Source organism: Ascaphus truei, chromosome 1, assembly GCF_040206685.1.
Source record: "Ascaphus truei isolate aAscTru1 chromosome 1, aAscTru1.hap1, whole genome shotgun sequence".
In the NCBI taxonomy this organism is placed as follows: domain Eukaryota; kingdom Metazoa; phylum Chordata; class Amphibia; order Anura; family Ascaphidae; genus Ascaphus; species Ascaphus truei.
In genome coordinates, this window is record NC_134483.1 from 291,204,649 (window position 1) to 291,220,526 (window position 15,878).

Consider the following 15,878-nt stretch of genomic DNA (forward strand, 5'->3'; position numbering starts at 1 on the left):
AGACCAGAAAGGCATTGTGATAAGCGTATCCCCGGTATAGTCAGGGGTTAATGGTAGTCGTCCCCGTCCCCCCCAGTATACGCCCAGAACCATGGACCCGGTACTTGTGCTTCGGACTGTCTCCAACCAGCCATAATGTTGTGAGAGTGAAATTATGTCTAAGTCCAGCTTTGGTACATTAGAAGCAACTCTGAAACTTAACCTAAGCGTTTTTCGAAGCTACTTTTTGGCTAACTTCTTATAGGAAGGTCTAGGAGCTCTGAAAATGAACATGCGTGTCTTTCACTCTTCCCGAGGGACTTAGAAGAATTTTGTGATATTTTTTATTAAAATGGTGTATAAGGGTATATATATAAATATATTATATAAATATATTTTATGCACTGTATATGAGCTGGCGATTTCTATGTCTGTGGTTCCGAGAGGGGGTAACCAGGCTCACTAATAAAGGTCAAGCCACTTGGCTGCCAGAATGCCCTGCTTCAGCACAGACCAGAAAGGCATTGTGATAAGCGTATCCCCGGTATAGTCAGGGGTTAATGGTAGTCGTCCCCGTCCCCCCCAGTATACGCCCAGAACCATGGACCCGGTACTTGTGGTTCGGACTGTCTCCAACCAGCCATAATGTTGTGAGAGTGAAATTATGTCTAAGTCCAGCTTTGGTAGATTTGAATCAACTCTGAAACTTAACCTAGCGTTTTTCGAAGCTACTTTTTGGCTAACTTCTTATAGGAAGGTCTAGGAGCGCTGAAAATGAACGTGCGCGTTTTTCACTCTTCCCGAGGGACTTAGAAGAATTTTGTGATATTTTTTATTAAAATGGTGTATAAGGGTATATATATAAATATATTATATAAATATATTTTATGCACTGTATATGAGCTGGCGATTTCTAAGTCTGTGGTTCGGAGAGGGGGTAACCAGGCTCACTAATAAAGGTCAAGCCACTTGGCTGCCAGAATGCCCTGCTTCAGCACAGACCAGAAAGGCATTGTGATAAGCGTATCCCCGGTATAGTCAGGGGTTAATGGGAGTTGTCCCCGTCCCCCCAGTATACGCCCAGAACCATGGACCCGGTACTTGTGGTTCGGACTGTCTCCAACCAGCCATAATGTTGTGAGAGTGAAATTATGTCTAAGTCCAGCTTTGGTACATTAGAAGCAACTCTGAAACTTAACCTAAGCGTTTTTCGAAGCTACTTTTTGGCTAACTTCTTATAGGAAGGTCTAGGAGCTCTGAAAATGAACGTGCGCGTCTTTCACTCTTCCCGAGGGACTTAGAAGAATTTTGTGATATTTTTTATTAAAATGGTGTATAAGGGTATATATATAAATATATTATATAAATATATTTTATGCACTGTATATGAGCTGGCGGTTTCTAAGTCTGTGGTTCCAAGAGGGGGTAACCAGGCTCACTAATAAAGGTCAAGCCACTTGGCTGCCAGAATGCCCTGCTTCAGCACAGACCAGAAAGGCATTGTGATAAGCGTATCCCCGGTATAGTCAGGGGTTAATGGGAGTCGTCCCCGTCCCCCCAGTATACGCCCAGAACCATCGACCCGGTACTCCTGGTTCGGACTGTCTCCAACCAGCCATAATGTTGTGAGAGTGAAATTATGTCTAAGTCCAGCTTTGGTACATTAGAAGCAACTCTGAAACTTAACCTAAGCGTTTTTCGAAGCTACTTTTTGGCTAACTTCTTATAGGAAGGTCTAGGAGCGCTGAAAATGAACGTGCGCGTCTTTCACTCTTCCCGAGGGACTTAGAAGAATTTTGTGATATTTTTTATTAAAATGGTGTATAAGGGTATATATATAAATATATTTTATGCACTGTATATGAGCTGGCGATTTCTAAGTCTGTGGTTCCGAGAGGGGGTAACCATTCTCACTAATAAAGGTCAAGCCACTTGGCTGCCAGAATGCCCTGCCTCAGCACAGACCAGAAAGGCATTGTGATAAGCGTATCCCCGGTATAGTCAGGGGTTAATGGGAGTCGTCCCCGTCCCCCCAGTATACGCCCAGAACCATCGACCCGGTACTTGTGGTTCGGACTGTCTCCAACCAGCCATAATGTTGTGAGAGTGAAATGATGTCTAAGTCCAGCTTTGGTACATTAGAAGCAACTCTGAAAATTAACCTAAGCGTTTTTCGAAGCTACTTTTTGGCTAACTTCTTATAGGAAGGTCTAGGAGCTCTGAAAATGAACGTCCGCGTCTTTCACTCTTCCCAAGGGACTTAGAAGAATTTTGTGATATTTTTTATTAAAATGGTGTATAAGGGTATATATATAAATATATTATATAAATATATTTTATGCACTGTATATGAGCTGGCGATTTCTATGTCTGTGGTTCCGAGAGGGGGTAACCAGGCTCACTAATAAAGGTCAAGCCACTTGGCTGCCAGAATGCCCTGCTTCAGCACAGACCAGAAAGGCATTGTGATAAGCGTATCCCCGGTATAGTCAGGGGTTAATGGTAGTCGTCCCCGTCCCCCCCAGTATACGCCCAGAACCATGGACCCGGTACTTGTGGTTCGGACTGTCTCCAACCAGCCATAATGTTGTGAGAGTGAAATTATGTCTAAGTCCAGCTTTGGTAGATTAGAATCAACTCTGAAACTTAACCTAGCGTTTTTCGAAGCTACTTTTTGGCTAACTTCTTATAGGAAGGTCTAGGAGCGCTGAAAATGAACGTGCGCGTTTTTCACTCTTCCCGAGGGACTTAGAAGAATTTTGTGATATTTTTTATTAAAATGGTGTATAAGGGTATATATATAAATATATTATATAAATATATTTTATGCACTGTATATGAGCTGGCGATTTCTAAGTCTGTGGTTCCGAGAGGGGGTAACCAGGCTCACTAATAAAGGTTAAGGCACTTGGCTGCCAGAATGCCCTGCTTCAGCACAGACCAGAAAGGCATTGTGATAAGCGTATCCCCGGTATAGTCAGGGGTTAATGGGAGTCGTCCCCGTCCCCCCAGTATACGCCCAGAACCATGGACCCGGTACTTGTGGTTCGGACTGTCTCCAACCAGCCATAATGTTGTGAGAGTGAAATTATGTCAAAGTCCAGCTTTGGTACATTAGAAGCAACTCTGAAACTTAACCTAAGCGTTTTTCGAAGCTACTTTTTGGCTAACTTCTTATACCAGTAGGAAGGTCTAGGAGCTCTGAAAATGAACGTGCGCGTCTTTCACTCTTCCCGAGGGACTTAGAAGAATTTTGTGATATTTTTTATTAAAATGGTGTATAAGGGTATATATATAAATATATTATATAAATATATTTTATGCACTGTATATGAGCTGGCGGTTTCTAAGTCTGTGGTTCCAAGAGGGGGTAACCAGGCTCACTAATAAAGGTCAAGCCACTTGGCTGCCAGAATGCCCTGCTTCAGCACAGACCAGAAAGGCATTGTGATAAGCGTATCCCCGGTATAGTCAGGGGTTAATGGGAGTCGTCCCCGTCCCCCCAGTATACGCCCAGAACCATCGATCCGGTACTTGTGGTTCGGACTGTCTCCAACCAGCCATAATGTTGTGATAGTGAAATTATGTCTAAGTCCAGCTTTGGTACATTAGAAGCAACTCTGAAACTTAACCTAAGCGTTTTTCGAAGCTACTTTTTGGCTAACTTCTTATAGGAAGGTCTAGGAGCTCTGAAAATGAACGTGCGCGTCTTTCACTCTTCCCGAGGGACTTAGAAGAATTTTGTGATATTTTTTATTAAAATGGTGTATAAGGGTATATATATAAATATATTTTATGCACTGTATATGAGCTGGCGATTTCTAAGTCTGTGGTTCCGAGAGGGGGTAACCAGGCTCACTAATAAAGGTCAAGCCACTTGGCTGCCAGAATGCCCTGCTTCAGCACAGACCAGAAAGGCATTGTGATAAGCGTATCCCCGGTATAGTCAGGGGTTAATGGGAGTTGTCCCCGTCCCCCCAGTATACGCCCAGAACCATGGACCCGGTACTTGTGCTTCGGACTGTCTCCAACCAGCCATAATGTTGTGAGAGTGAAATTATGTCTAAGTCCAGCTTTGGTACATTAGAAGCAACTCTGAAACTTAACCTAAGCGTTTTTCGAAGCTACTTTTTGGCTAACTTCTTATAGGAAGGTCTAGGAGCTCTGAAAATGAACGTGCGCGTCTTTCACTCTTCCCGAGGGACTTAGAAGAATTTTGTGATATTTTTTATTAAAATGGTGTATAAGGGTATATATATAAATATATTATATAAATATATTTTATGCACTGTATATGAGCTGGCGATTTCTAAGTCTGTGGTTCCGAGAGGGGGTAACCAGGCTCACTAATAAAGGTTAAGGCACTTGGCTGCCAGAATGCCCTGCTTCAGCACAGACCAGAAAGGCATTGTGATAAGCGTATCCCCGGTATAGTCAGGGGTTAATGGGAGTCGTCCCCGTCCCCCCAGTATACGCCCAGAACCATGGACCCGGTACTTGTGGTTCGGACTGTCTCCAACCAGCCATAATGTTGTGAGAGTGAAATTATGTCAAAGTCCAGCTTTGGTACATTAGAAGCAACTCTGAAACTTAACCTAAGCGTTTTTCGAAGCTACTTTTTGGCTAACTTCTTATACCAGTAGGAAGGTCTAGGAGCTCTGAAAATGAACGTGCGCGTCTTTCACTCTTCCCGAGGGACTTAGAAGAATTTTGTGATATTTTTTATTAAAATGGTGTATAAGGGTATATATATAAATATATTATATAAATATATTTTATGCACTGTATATGAGCTGGCGATTTCTAAGTCTGTGGTTCCAAGAGGGGGTAACCAGGCTCACTAATAAAGGTCAAGCCACTTGGCTGCCAGAATGCCCTGCTTCAGCACAGACCAGAAAGGCATTGTGATAAGCGTATCCCCGGTATAGTCAGGGGTTAATGGGAGTCGTCCCCGTCCCCCCAGTATACGCACAGAACCATCGACCCGGTACTTGTGGTTCGGACTGTCTCCAACCAGCCATAATGTTGTGAGAGTGAAATTATGTCTAAGTCCAGCTTTGGTACATTAGAAGCAACTCTGAAACTTAACCTAAGCGTTTTTCGAAGCTACTTTTTGGCTAACTTCTTATAGGAAGGTCTAGGAGCTCTGAAAATGATCGTGCGCGTCTTTCACTCTTCCCGAGGGACTTAGAAGAATTTTGTGATATTTTTTATTAAAATGGTGTATAAGGGTATATATATAAATATATTATATAAATATATTTTATGCACTGTATATGAGCTGGCGATTTCTAAGTCTGTGGTTCCAAGAGGGGTTAACCAGGCTCACTAATAAAGGTCAAGCCACTTGGCTGCCAGAATGCCCTGCTTCAGCACAGACCAGAAATGCATTGTGATAAGCGTATCCCCGGTATAGTCAGGGGTTAATGGGAGTCGTCCCCGTCCCCCCAGTATACGTCCAGAACCAGCGACCCGGTACTTGTGGTTCGGACTGTCTCCAACCAGCCATAATGTTGTGAGAGTGAAATTATGTCTAAGTCCAGCTTTGGTACATTAGAAGCAACTCTGAAAATTAACCTAAGCGTTTTTCGAAGATACTTTTTGGCTAACTTCTTATAGGAAGGTCTAGGAGCGCTGAAAATGAACGTGCGCGTTTTTCTCTCTTCCCGAGGGACTTAGAAGAATTTTGTGATATTTTTTATTAAAATGGTGTATAAGGGTATATATATAAATATAAGTAGTAGGGAGGCATACATTATGTCAAACTTTTTTTGACAGGTACCACGCCCCCTTTTCCCCTAAGCCCCGCCCCTTTTGGCCTTAAACCCGCCCTATGTCCCGCCCCTTCCGTATCCGGTCCCGCCCCATCCGTATCCGGCCCCGCCCCCTGCGCATTTTTAGGTTGCCGCCCCCTGCGCCAAAAAACCGCGGTTGACGCCCCCTACGCCAAAAAACGCAGTTGACGCCCCCTGCGCCAAAAAAACGCAGTTGACGCCCCCTAAGCCAAAAAACCGCGGTTGACATCCCCCAGACTCCATTTTTTATTATGATGTGCATTTTTTATTCTTTTTTGTGATTGGTGCGTACTGTTGACGTAGATTGGAGGGGGCGTATACATACGCGGGGCATGTCCGGGCATGTTTATAGGCTTTTGGGGCATGCCCGAACATGTTTTTTTCATACTGGGGCATGTCTGGACATGTTTATTCTGAAATAACGCTGTGCGCATGTCAGAAAAGTTCAAATGACGTTGATAAGAGGGCGTAGCATTTTTTTTTAAATTCAGACAGAATACGGCTTTAAGAGGCAAAACCCTCAAGTGTCAGGGTGGCCGAGTGGTTTAAGGCGTTGGACTTAAGATCCAATGGACGTATGTCCACGTGGGTTCGAATCCCACCCCAGACATAATATTTTTATATATTTTTTTTTTATTTGTATATATTTTTTTTATTTGTATCGAGACGGTACAGGGATTAGCCGCAACAGTCGGGGGTTACATATAAATAAAAAGCACAATTGTATGAGTCAAAAATTGCTTATTTTATTTTTTAAAAGATAACACAGTTTTCACCAGGAAATAATTACAAGACGTATTTACAAGTAAAAAAGTAAAACGGCTGTTAAGGCCTTAATAGACTAAAATCATCTAGAGGCGTTGAGTTAGTACGATACATAGTATAGAGGGACAGCAATACAATGTCTTATTTTACAGAGGGAAAAAAAAAAAATTAAACAGCTTATTTACAGTTTCAACCAGGCAATAATTACAATTCGTATTTACAAGTAAAAAAGTAAGTGAGTCATTTCAAAAGTCTTTGAAAAGCGTTTCATAGCAATTGATGCAATAACCTCATTAGCAGATGTTGTGGGGCCATAGTAAAAAAAGTAAATAAGTCGTTTCAAAAGTCTTTGAAAAGCGTGTCATAGCAATTGACGCAATAACCTCATTAGCAGATGGTGTGGGGTCATAATGACAAGAAGCTAGACAAACACCATGGTTGTTAACTGAGAGCAGAGGTGTCGTGGGAACAGCCTCATTAACAGCGGTAAATAAGGCATTTCAAAAGACTTGGAAGAGCCTTGAACTGCGGGAGATTGTTTTAAACAGAGGCTGAAAACACCATAGAAGCATTATATTGTTTTATGAAATACTATTAAAGAATGCATAGCCATACAAGCTCAAAAAAAGCGGATGCACAATTACGAAAAATATATTACACGCCGAAAACGCCTGGTTCCTTTGGCGGCATACAGAGTTTAAATAATGCAGCACAAAAATACGGTATTTCAAACGCAACGGTCAATAATTATCTTTCAGAGCAAGATGTCTATACGTTATACAAACCGGCGCGAAAAAATTTCAAAAGGAATATGATTTTAGTGTCCAATATCGATTCGCAGTGGCAGGCCGACCTCGTATCAATGATTGATTTTGCCAAGTGTAACGACGGAAATCGTTATATTCTGACCGTTATCGATATTTTGTCAAAATACGCCTGGGCAAAATTGTTGCAAAATAAAAAAGGGTTAAGCGTCGCTAATGCGTTACAAGAGATTTTTTTAGAGGGAAGGGTGCCTCAAAAGTTACAAACTGACGGGGGTAAAGAATTCTTGAATAAGAATGTTAATTTACTGCTCCAAAAATATGGCGTTAACAGGTTCATCGCCGGCAACGCCGTTAAGGCAGCCATTATTGAACGCTTTAATAGGACATTAAAAACGAAAATGTGGCGTTTTTTCACAGCACATAATACGCACAGGTACAGCGATGTGTTATCAGACTTAATATACAGCTATAACCACACGCCACATCGCACCATTAAGTGTGCGCCAAAGGATGTAACACAAGCGAATTCTCTCACCGTTTGGAATACTATTTATAGGTCACATGTGTGTTCTAAGAAACTTAAGCCACTTTTAAAAATTGGAGACCACGTTCGGATATCAAAATATAAAGGAGTTTTTACAAAGGGTTATGAACAGTGCTTTACAGATGAAATATTTATTATTGCTGATGTACGCACGAAAGGCGTAAAACCTCTGTATAAGATCACAGATAGCGCTGGTGAGGCCATAGAAGGCTCATTCTACGCTGAAGAGATACAAAAAATACCAAATAATTTAAATCGCGTTTACAGAATTGAGAAGATATTAAAACAAAAAAGCGTAAGGCGTAAAATCGTCTACTACGTTAAATGGTGTGGATACCCTACAAAATTCAACAGCTGGATAGAAAAAGCACAACTAACTCGTTTGTAAAAAGACGTCACCATGGAGGATATTGCCTTTTATGTAACGCTGCCTAGTAATGCGTCATACGAAACGTTCCCCCAAAATGACATTTCTAATTATACGACAAAACTAGCCAAGCCCATTATTTTAAAAGGTGAATGGGAGGTTGCTTTAACAGAAATACAGTATCCGCATACTTGGAATACATTTGAAAACGTGGACGGTAACGTATCTGTAACACAACTAAGACCGCCGTTACGGAATGCTGCGCCAGACAGCACATTACATGTATCAACGCTAAACGCCATTAAATCAAACTTCATGGTAAAAGCGGGGTATTATAGTGATATTAATGAATTGGTTAGGTCTATTAACGAGGCGATGGCCATCAGTAAAGTGAAATTGAAATATGACGACTTTGAAAGAACAGTATCTGTTCCGGGTTCACATCGCTTTACAGCCTCAGAGCGTATGATGAACATTCTAGGCATGGATTCTAATAATATCGATAAAATTGAAAAATGTGATAAAATATGTGCAGATATAAAAAACGGCTTTTATACAATATTTGTTTATACCGATATCATTATGCATCAACGCGTAGGTCACAGTTTTGTCCCCCTACTGCGGACTGTTGAAATCACCGGCAATAATAATGATATCATTACGCAGTGCTACATAAAGCCTGATTACATACCCGTCAGTAAATATCACATCGATTGCATTACAATCGAGATAAAGAACGACCAAAATAAGAACGTCTCATTCAAGTACGGGAAGGCCATTGTAAAACTGCACTTTCGGCCGCGCAAAGGCTCTCTGTATTGAGGGTCCGGCAACATGGTGGCTGTTAAAAACTATGGAGAACCACAGGTTTACAGTATGTACTATAGAGCACAAGCGGGAAATGGCTTACAGGGCTTTCATGGGAGCCCTTATATGTACGGCCGTGGATTAGCAGGCGTTTTCCGCAGTCTCTTTAGACGGGCGGTGCCTTTATTCAGGCGCGGCTTTGATATTGTAAAACCTCATGTAAAAACTGCAGCACTAAATATCGCTAGAGACGTTGTGGGTCGTGTTTCAACCGCTGTGACGAATAAAATGGGTGGTGCAGCACAAGACGGATCAGGACTCGTGTACATCAGTAGAAGCAGTGCTAAAGGCAAACGCAAGCGCAGCGTTGCATTCCCACCCAGCACAACCCGTTATCAAAACAAAAAGAACAGTCGCAACGTCAGAAAGAAGAAAAAAACCTCGCGACAGAACTTAAACGACATCTTTTGATTCATTTGACAAGACAAAAAAATAAATAAAAGTTATTTCAGCATGGCGTTTATTCACACCAACTCCATAGAATGCGCTAAATCTGAACTGGATATCTTTGAAATACAGCCTACACAGACGAGCATAGAAAAAAGTCTGTATGTGGAAATACAACCGTTGGCCGCCCTTTCAGAAACGGCACCGTTGGAGTTTTATATCGCTGGCAACGGGGAACATTATTTCGACCTCAATAATACTTTGATTTACATTACGTGTAAAATCGTCAAACAGGACAATACACCGATTGCTGATGGAGCACGCGTGAGTCTAATCAATTATCCGATAGCAACGCTTTTCAATCAGTTAGATGTAACTTTGGGGGACAGACTCATATCGCAATCCAATAACCTGTACGCATATCGGGCGTATATTGAAACAATTCTGAACTATAGCGCTGATGCATTATCCACGCAGTTTACCACCGGTTTATTTTACAAGGATACAGCGGGGCAACACCAAACCCGCACAGTGGGTGGTGATAACCATGGTTTTACAAAGCGTTCCCAAATGACAGAACGTGGTAAAGCCGTAGAATTACTGGGACATCTACATAGCGATATATTTTTTCAAGAGAAACTTATACTGAACGGTCTGGACTTAAAAATTAAACTCACTAGAAATAAAGATACATTTTGTTTAATGTCTGCTGAGGCTGAGCCGTTTAAGATTCAAATTCTAAACGCGTCGCTGTTTGTCAAAAGGGTGCAAATTGCGCCGGCAGTGCGCATAGGTCATGCGCAGGGGCTTTTAAGCGGCAACGCAAAATACACTATCGACCGTGTGGGGATGAAAATTTATAGCATCGCGGTCGGAAGTCGCGTCTAGAATCTAGAAAACCTGTTTTTGGGTCAATTACCCAAACTGGTCATTATAGGATTCGTTGATAATGACGCTTTTTCTGGTGCTTACGATAAAAACCCCCTTTGTTTCAAACACAACCATGTGAATTTTGCAGCGCTGTATTTAGACGGCGAACAAATACCGACAAAACCGTTTCAACCAGACTTTGAGAATGCTAATTCTATTAGAGAATACATGGCCCTGGTACAAATTGCCGGTAAACAAAATGCAGACGCTGGATTTCTCATTAATCGTGAAGAGTATGTTGAGGGGTACACGCTATTTGCGTTTGATTTGTCACCCGATCAGGAACGCGGTGGTCACTTCTCACTAATTCGCAATGGAAACCTGAGGGCTGAAATACGCTTTTCAAGGGCTCTGGATAGAACCGTTAATATTATTGTGTACGGCGTTTTTGATAACGTTATTGAGATAAATCAGAGAAGAGAAGTGTTATATGACTTTCTCTGAATAAAAAAAAAAAGAATGAATACCGTGCAAATAACACAGTTTTTAAGCGCCGATCGATTCACCCGTGGATTGTTTCAAGGAGTTTACCCCTGCGATTTATTACCCCGTCGCGCGCTGACAAATGCACCCACATGTTTCATCATAAATACACATCCTCATAACGGTCCTGGTGAGCACTGGTTGGCGATTTTTTTTGATACAGATGGTTCTGGACATTTTTTCGACTCATACGGATTATCACCAAAAAGTGAACTCTTTCCTAAAGAAATTTTACAGTTTTTAAATACGAACGTGAATCGTATAACGTTTCAGAACGCACAGTTGCAAGATACTTTGTCGTCTGTCTGCGGTGAATTTTGTATTTTTTTCATTCATCACATGTGTAAAGGTTTAACATTTGAAGAGATCTTAAAAAGTTTCACTAATGATTTAAAAAAAAATGACCGCATAGTCGCTAATTTTGTGAGAAAGCGTATGAGCCATTTTAAGCGGCGATATGTACACATTGACTGTACACAAAAATGTGTGGCCTGTTATAAAAATATATAAGGCCATTTTTTTAAAAACATGTGTCTGATGTGTAATGTTTAATAAAAGACTAATTATATTATACACTGCCAACAATGTCTTGTTTTGTTTTATTTTTATGGTCTTTTGCAGCACTTTGATAATATAGATAAGTTAGTAAAAAATAAATAAATAGATATATAATAAATCAGAAGGGTTAAGAACAGACCTTATAATAATTAAAGCTATTAAACAAAGAACAAGACAGCCTCAAGAGGATTATTCACACCCCCACTAGCCATTGAAGGTGGAGCTACGAATTGTTAGAGCCTCAAGAAAAAACTATTTAAGAGGGGGCTTTTGAAATACTTCTGTCTCTAGCCTCATTGATCGTGAGTGCCCTTACATCCAGTCTGTGCCTAGCAGTGCTCTCAATATAACGGCATGGTGAGTAAACATAATATTGATTGTATTGTTTTATTCATGTCTGTCTTTTTTTCAAAACTGTGATATAATATACCTAAACCCTGATATATTATTTTATAGAATGATAATTACTGTATTTTAATGGCATTGAATGTATTTTTATGTAAACTTTATGTAATATACAGGACCTTTTTTTTTTATTAGCGTATATTGAGTGTATTGTTTTATTCATATATGTCTTTTCAAAGTAGCATTTAATGTTTTTCTAAAAAGTGGCCCCGTTGATAATATAGTACATACTGTAGAACCTAAGGCCATAATATATTAGACCTAAAAATGTGATATAATATACCTAAACCCTTGATATATTATTTTATAGACTGCTAATTACTGTATTTTAAGGGCATTGAATGTATTTTTATGTAAACTTTATGTAATATACAGGACCTTTTTTTTTATTAGCGTATATTGAGTGTATTGTTTTATTCATATATGTCTTTTCAAAGTAGCATTTAATGTTTTTCTAAAAAGTGGCCCCGTTGATAATATAGTACATACTGTAGAACCTAAGGCCATAATATATTAGACCTAAAAATGTGATATAATATACCTAAACCCTTGATATATTATTTTATAGACTGCTAATTACTGTATTTTAAGGGCATTGAATGTATTTTTATGTAAACTTTATGTAATATACAGGGCCTTTTTTTTATTAGCGTATATTGAGTGTATTGTTTTATTCATATATGTCTTTTCAAAGTAACATTTAATGTACTTTATTTTTCTAAAAAGGGGCAAGTGTATTGTTTTATTCATATATGTCTTTTCAAAGTAACATTTAATGTACTTTATTTTTCTAAAAAGGGGGCCCCCGTGATAATATAGTATCATCTATTTTATATCATGATATTTAGTGTATTTTAATAGCATTGATTGTTTTGTTTTTTGTCCGTTTTTTTATCAGACTATATTGAAGGACTTTTAATGATAATATTTAAAGGCCTAGAATTGATTGTACTTTATAATACATGCAGGCTGACCGCTTCCAAACATATATTGCCGAAAATACACAGGGGAGTTCCACAGAGGCAGACCAAGAATGTAAGAATCGACAGAGACCGCTTAAGACAGCTCTTTTTTTTTATTTTTATTTCTTTATTATTATTTATTTATTTTTGTAATTTTCTTTCATGTAGTTTTGGCTGCTGCACTTCAAGCTGAGCGGTTGGCTAATGACGCTCTAGACTGTCGATTTGGAAAACAGGTTACCGATGGTGCGTATTTATATAAAAGCGGTTGCATATACTTTTTTTTTTTTTACTTTTAAAGTTACCTGTGTACATGAATAACCGCCTATGCGGTCATTTATGCCGTACAGAACAAACCAAGGGGGGTACGGAAAACGGTGTACGATCTGTCAAACGTACGATCAAACAGCACAACCCTGATCCGTCCATAATGACAAATCAAAAACGGGGTATGTATGACAATGTATCGCTGTTATATTTAAAACTAACACTATAGACATGTTTTGAACTTATTTAAAACTTTATAGATTACGGCTGTAATTATATATCTAAGTGGACTAAGATAGTGTTTCTATTCATTTTATTACACTTTTTTTTTATAGCCGACATTAGGGGTCATGCAGCCACAATAATTGTGTAGTTATTTTTTTTATTTTTAAATGCTGCTGTCTATTATAAAACTTTTTAATAATGAGGTCATTGTTCACAGCTTCAAAAATGCACCGGCACCAAAGCGTTAGAAGCCCAAAAGTCGCCGCTGAAATGCAAATCCAGAACAAGAAACCACGGGCCCCGCAACCTGAAAAGAAAGTCAACGCTGAAATACAAACCCAGAACAAGAAACCACGGGCCCCGCAACCTGAAAAGCATGGTGAGTCTATTGTGCTGTAATTCAAGCCTCTATATACGTGGTGTTGCGTAATGTAGTACTAACATAGTTCCTCAAGCTGTCTGGACTTTAATCTATTAATGAAATGAGCTGACAGTATTCTTTTTTTTTTTTTTTTTTTTTGATGTTTTTAGCCTCAAAGACGACCGTAAGGCATGCCACTAGACGTGTTCCTGATAAATGTACCCCTGCACACGACAATGAGCAGCCCAGCACATCAAAAGCTTTGTACGGTGTAAAGCGACCAACAACAACGGTTACGGTTACAATCGAACCACCACCAGCTACAATGTTGAACTCCCCAACAGCAAAGGCGGATATCATTTCGCGTGCCACCGGCGGTGAGTCAGCACGCATAAACACAACGCCTGTATCAGGCATGCAACAAGCCCAGTTGGAAAATATATTGCGTAGAATTGACTTTGGCAGACGCCCACGTGTAAATGACCCTGCTGTTGCACAGCCAACAATTAAAAGACGAAGGGTGCCTTTACAGGACATCACACCGGTCACAAACAGTAAAAGTCAAGGGTTTCCTTTACAGGACATCACGATTGTCACAAACAATGATCATGGGGCGCAGAAAGGTCAGTCAGGTAACTGTACGACGATTAATGACATTGATACACCGCATTATTGGCGATGGTTCTATAATCATTTTGTTTTTTGGATAGATTTAAATCGGCTTATAGAAAATGTAATAAGCGACTTGAAAACATTGATTTTTGTGAAAGAGCATGAACGCGATTTAGAGCGCATGAAAGCCTTGTTATTAAGGCTTCGCCGTTCAAGCGATATATTTCACAAGGGTGTAATGCATCTAAAGGGGGATTCAGGGGCCAACAACCAAAACATAATACACGACGTAATAATAACAACACCGTGTACTGACAATACACACCCAAAAGCCACAACAGCGCTGTGTATAGAGGACGAATCTGACATTGAGAGCCGGGGTTGTACTGAATACCTTTTCTGGGTGGATGTAAAGAGGTCTATCAACGCATTCATGCGTGAACTGTATTCACATTGTTGGGTGCCTCATGTCGAACGCAACATGTGTATGGAGCCGGCGTTCAAACTAAAACTTGATCGTTTAACGACTGTATTTAGCAACGGGGCCCAATTACTAACCAATTCATGACTAAATATGGTGGGCAGGGGCTTAGATCAACACCCCACGTTAAACAGAAGCACGCAGAGCGGCCAGCAGATAAATTATGTTGTAGACAACAACTCAGAACACACGCCAGAATGCTCATTAATGCCCGTTAGTACAGGTGATTTATCGACCCCCGTTATGAGCCCCAACTTAATTGCGGTCGAACATCCCCAGAGGGGTATAATGCCATTAATTTCTGTACAGTCAGAGCCATCTGTAAATGAAATTAATGTTGAAAGGTCTGTACTGCCGGTTGAAAATAGTGTTGAAATACATACACCACTGATAATACAGCCCCCTAACGATGCGGCGGATCAGTCTGTATTTTTGGAACGTGTAGCGCAGTACCAAAGAGTACGACAAAATTTTAATGCTGTGGAACATTTTGAACATTTTCAATTTGTAAATCTTGATCGTATAACATCATTTTCAGTGGCATTACAGGCGGTACATGATTCTATACAGTGTACATTGAATAGACTACTGCCCGACATAGGACCCCATGACATGGTGCAATTACGTCTAGACGGTGACACGTTAAATAGAGCTTTATACTCTATTAAACGCTCTAAGGACGCCTTAAGCGCTGAGACGTTTTTGGAACATGTGGCAAACATGTTACAAAGCAACGCGGAGGTTCTTGGTGACGGTACTTTAAGACTATTGGTCATAATTGTTAAGAACAGAGTTGGTGGTGTGATGCACCGTAGACGCATTAATTCAACGCCTTACAGTCGCATCGTAAACAAAAAAAGACAATTACTCTTTGACTTACATAACGACAGCCATAACTTGTGTCTAGCAGCCAGTCTTTGTGCCCTGTTAGAAAAGAGAGATACGGCTGACGCTGTGTTACTGGAGAAAGCACGTTTGATACATCGCACCCTGGGTATTCCTGATGATCGTCTAGTCAGTTTTAGCGACATACCCGACTTTGAAAAGCACTTGAATGTAACCATTAAAGTGTTCTACCACAATCGGGGAGAATGGCAGTTTTTTAATACAAGTGAGCCCTGCA

At 40.3% G+C, this 15,878-nt stretch overlaps 1 protein-coding gene and 1 non-coding gene across 2 annotated transcripts; both read left to right on the forward strand.

Annotated features, from left to right (window-relative positions):
• The first annotated feature begins 6,300 nt into the window (after positions 1 to 6,300).
• Positions 6,301 to 6,384, forward strand: TRNAL-UAA (transfer RNA leucine (anticodon UAA)). Its single transcript has one exon. It is a non-coding gene; the product is annotated as a tRNA-Leu (tRNA).
• A 6,274-nt stretch (positions 6,385 to 12,658) lies between these two features.
• On the forward strand, positions 12,659 to 15,612 carry LOC142496462 (uncharacterized). Its single transcript, XM_075603173.1, has 5 exons — positions 12,659 to 12,882; positions 12,978 to 13,055; positions 13,160 to 13,258; positions 13,519 to 13,680; positions 13,833 to 15,612. The coding sequence occupies exons 1-5, from the start codon at positions 12,810 to 12,812 to the stop codon at positions 14,840 to 14,842; spliced, it is 1,422 nt and encodes a 473-aa protein (XP_075459288.1). The 5' UTR covers positions 12,659 to 12,809; the 3' UTR covers positions 14,843 to 15,612.
• The last annotated feature ends 266 nt before the right edge of the window (positions 15,613 to 15,878 follow it).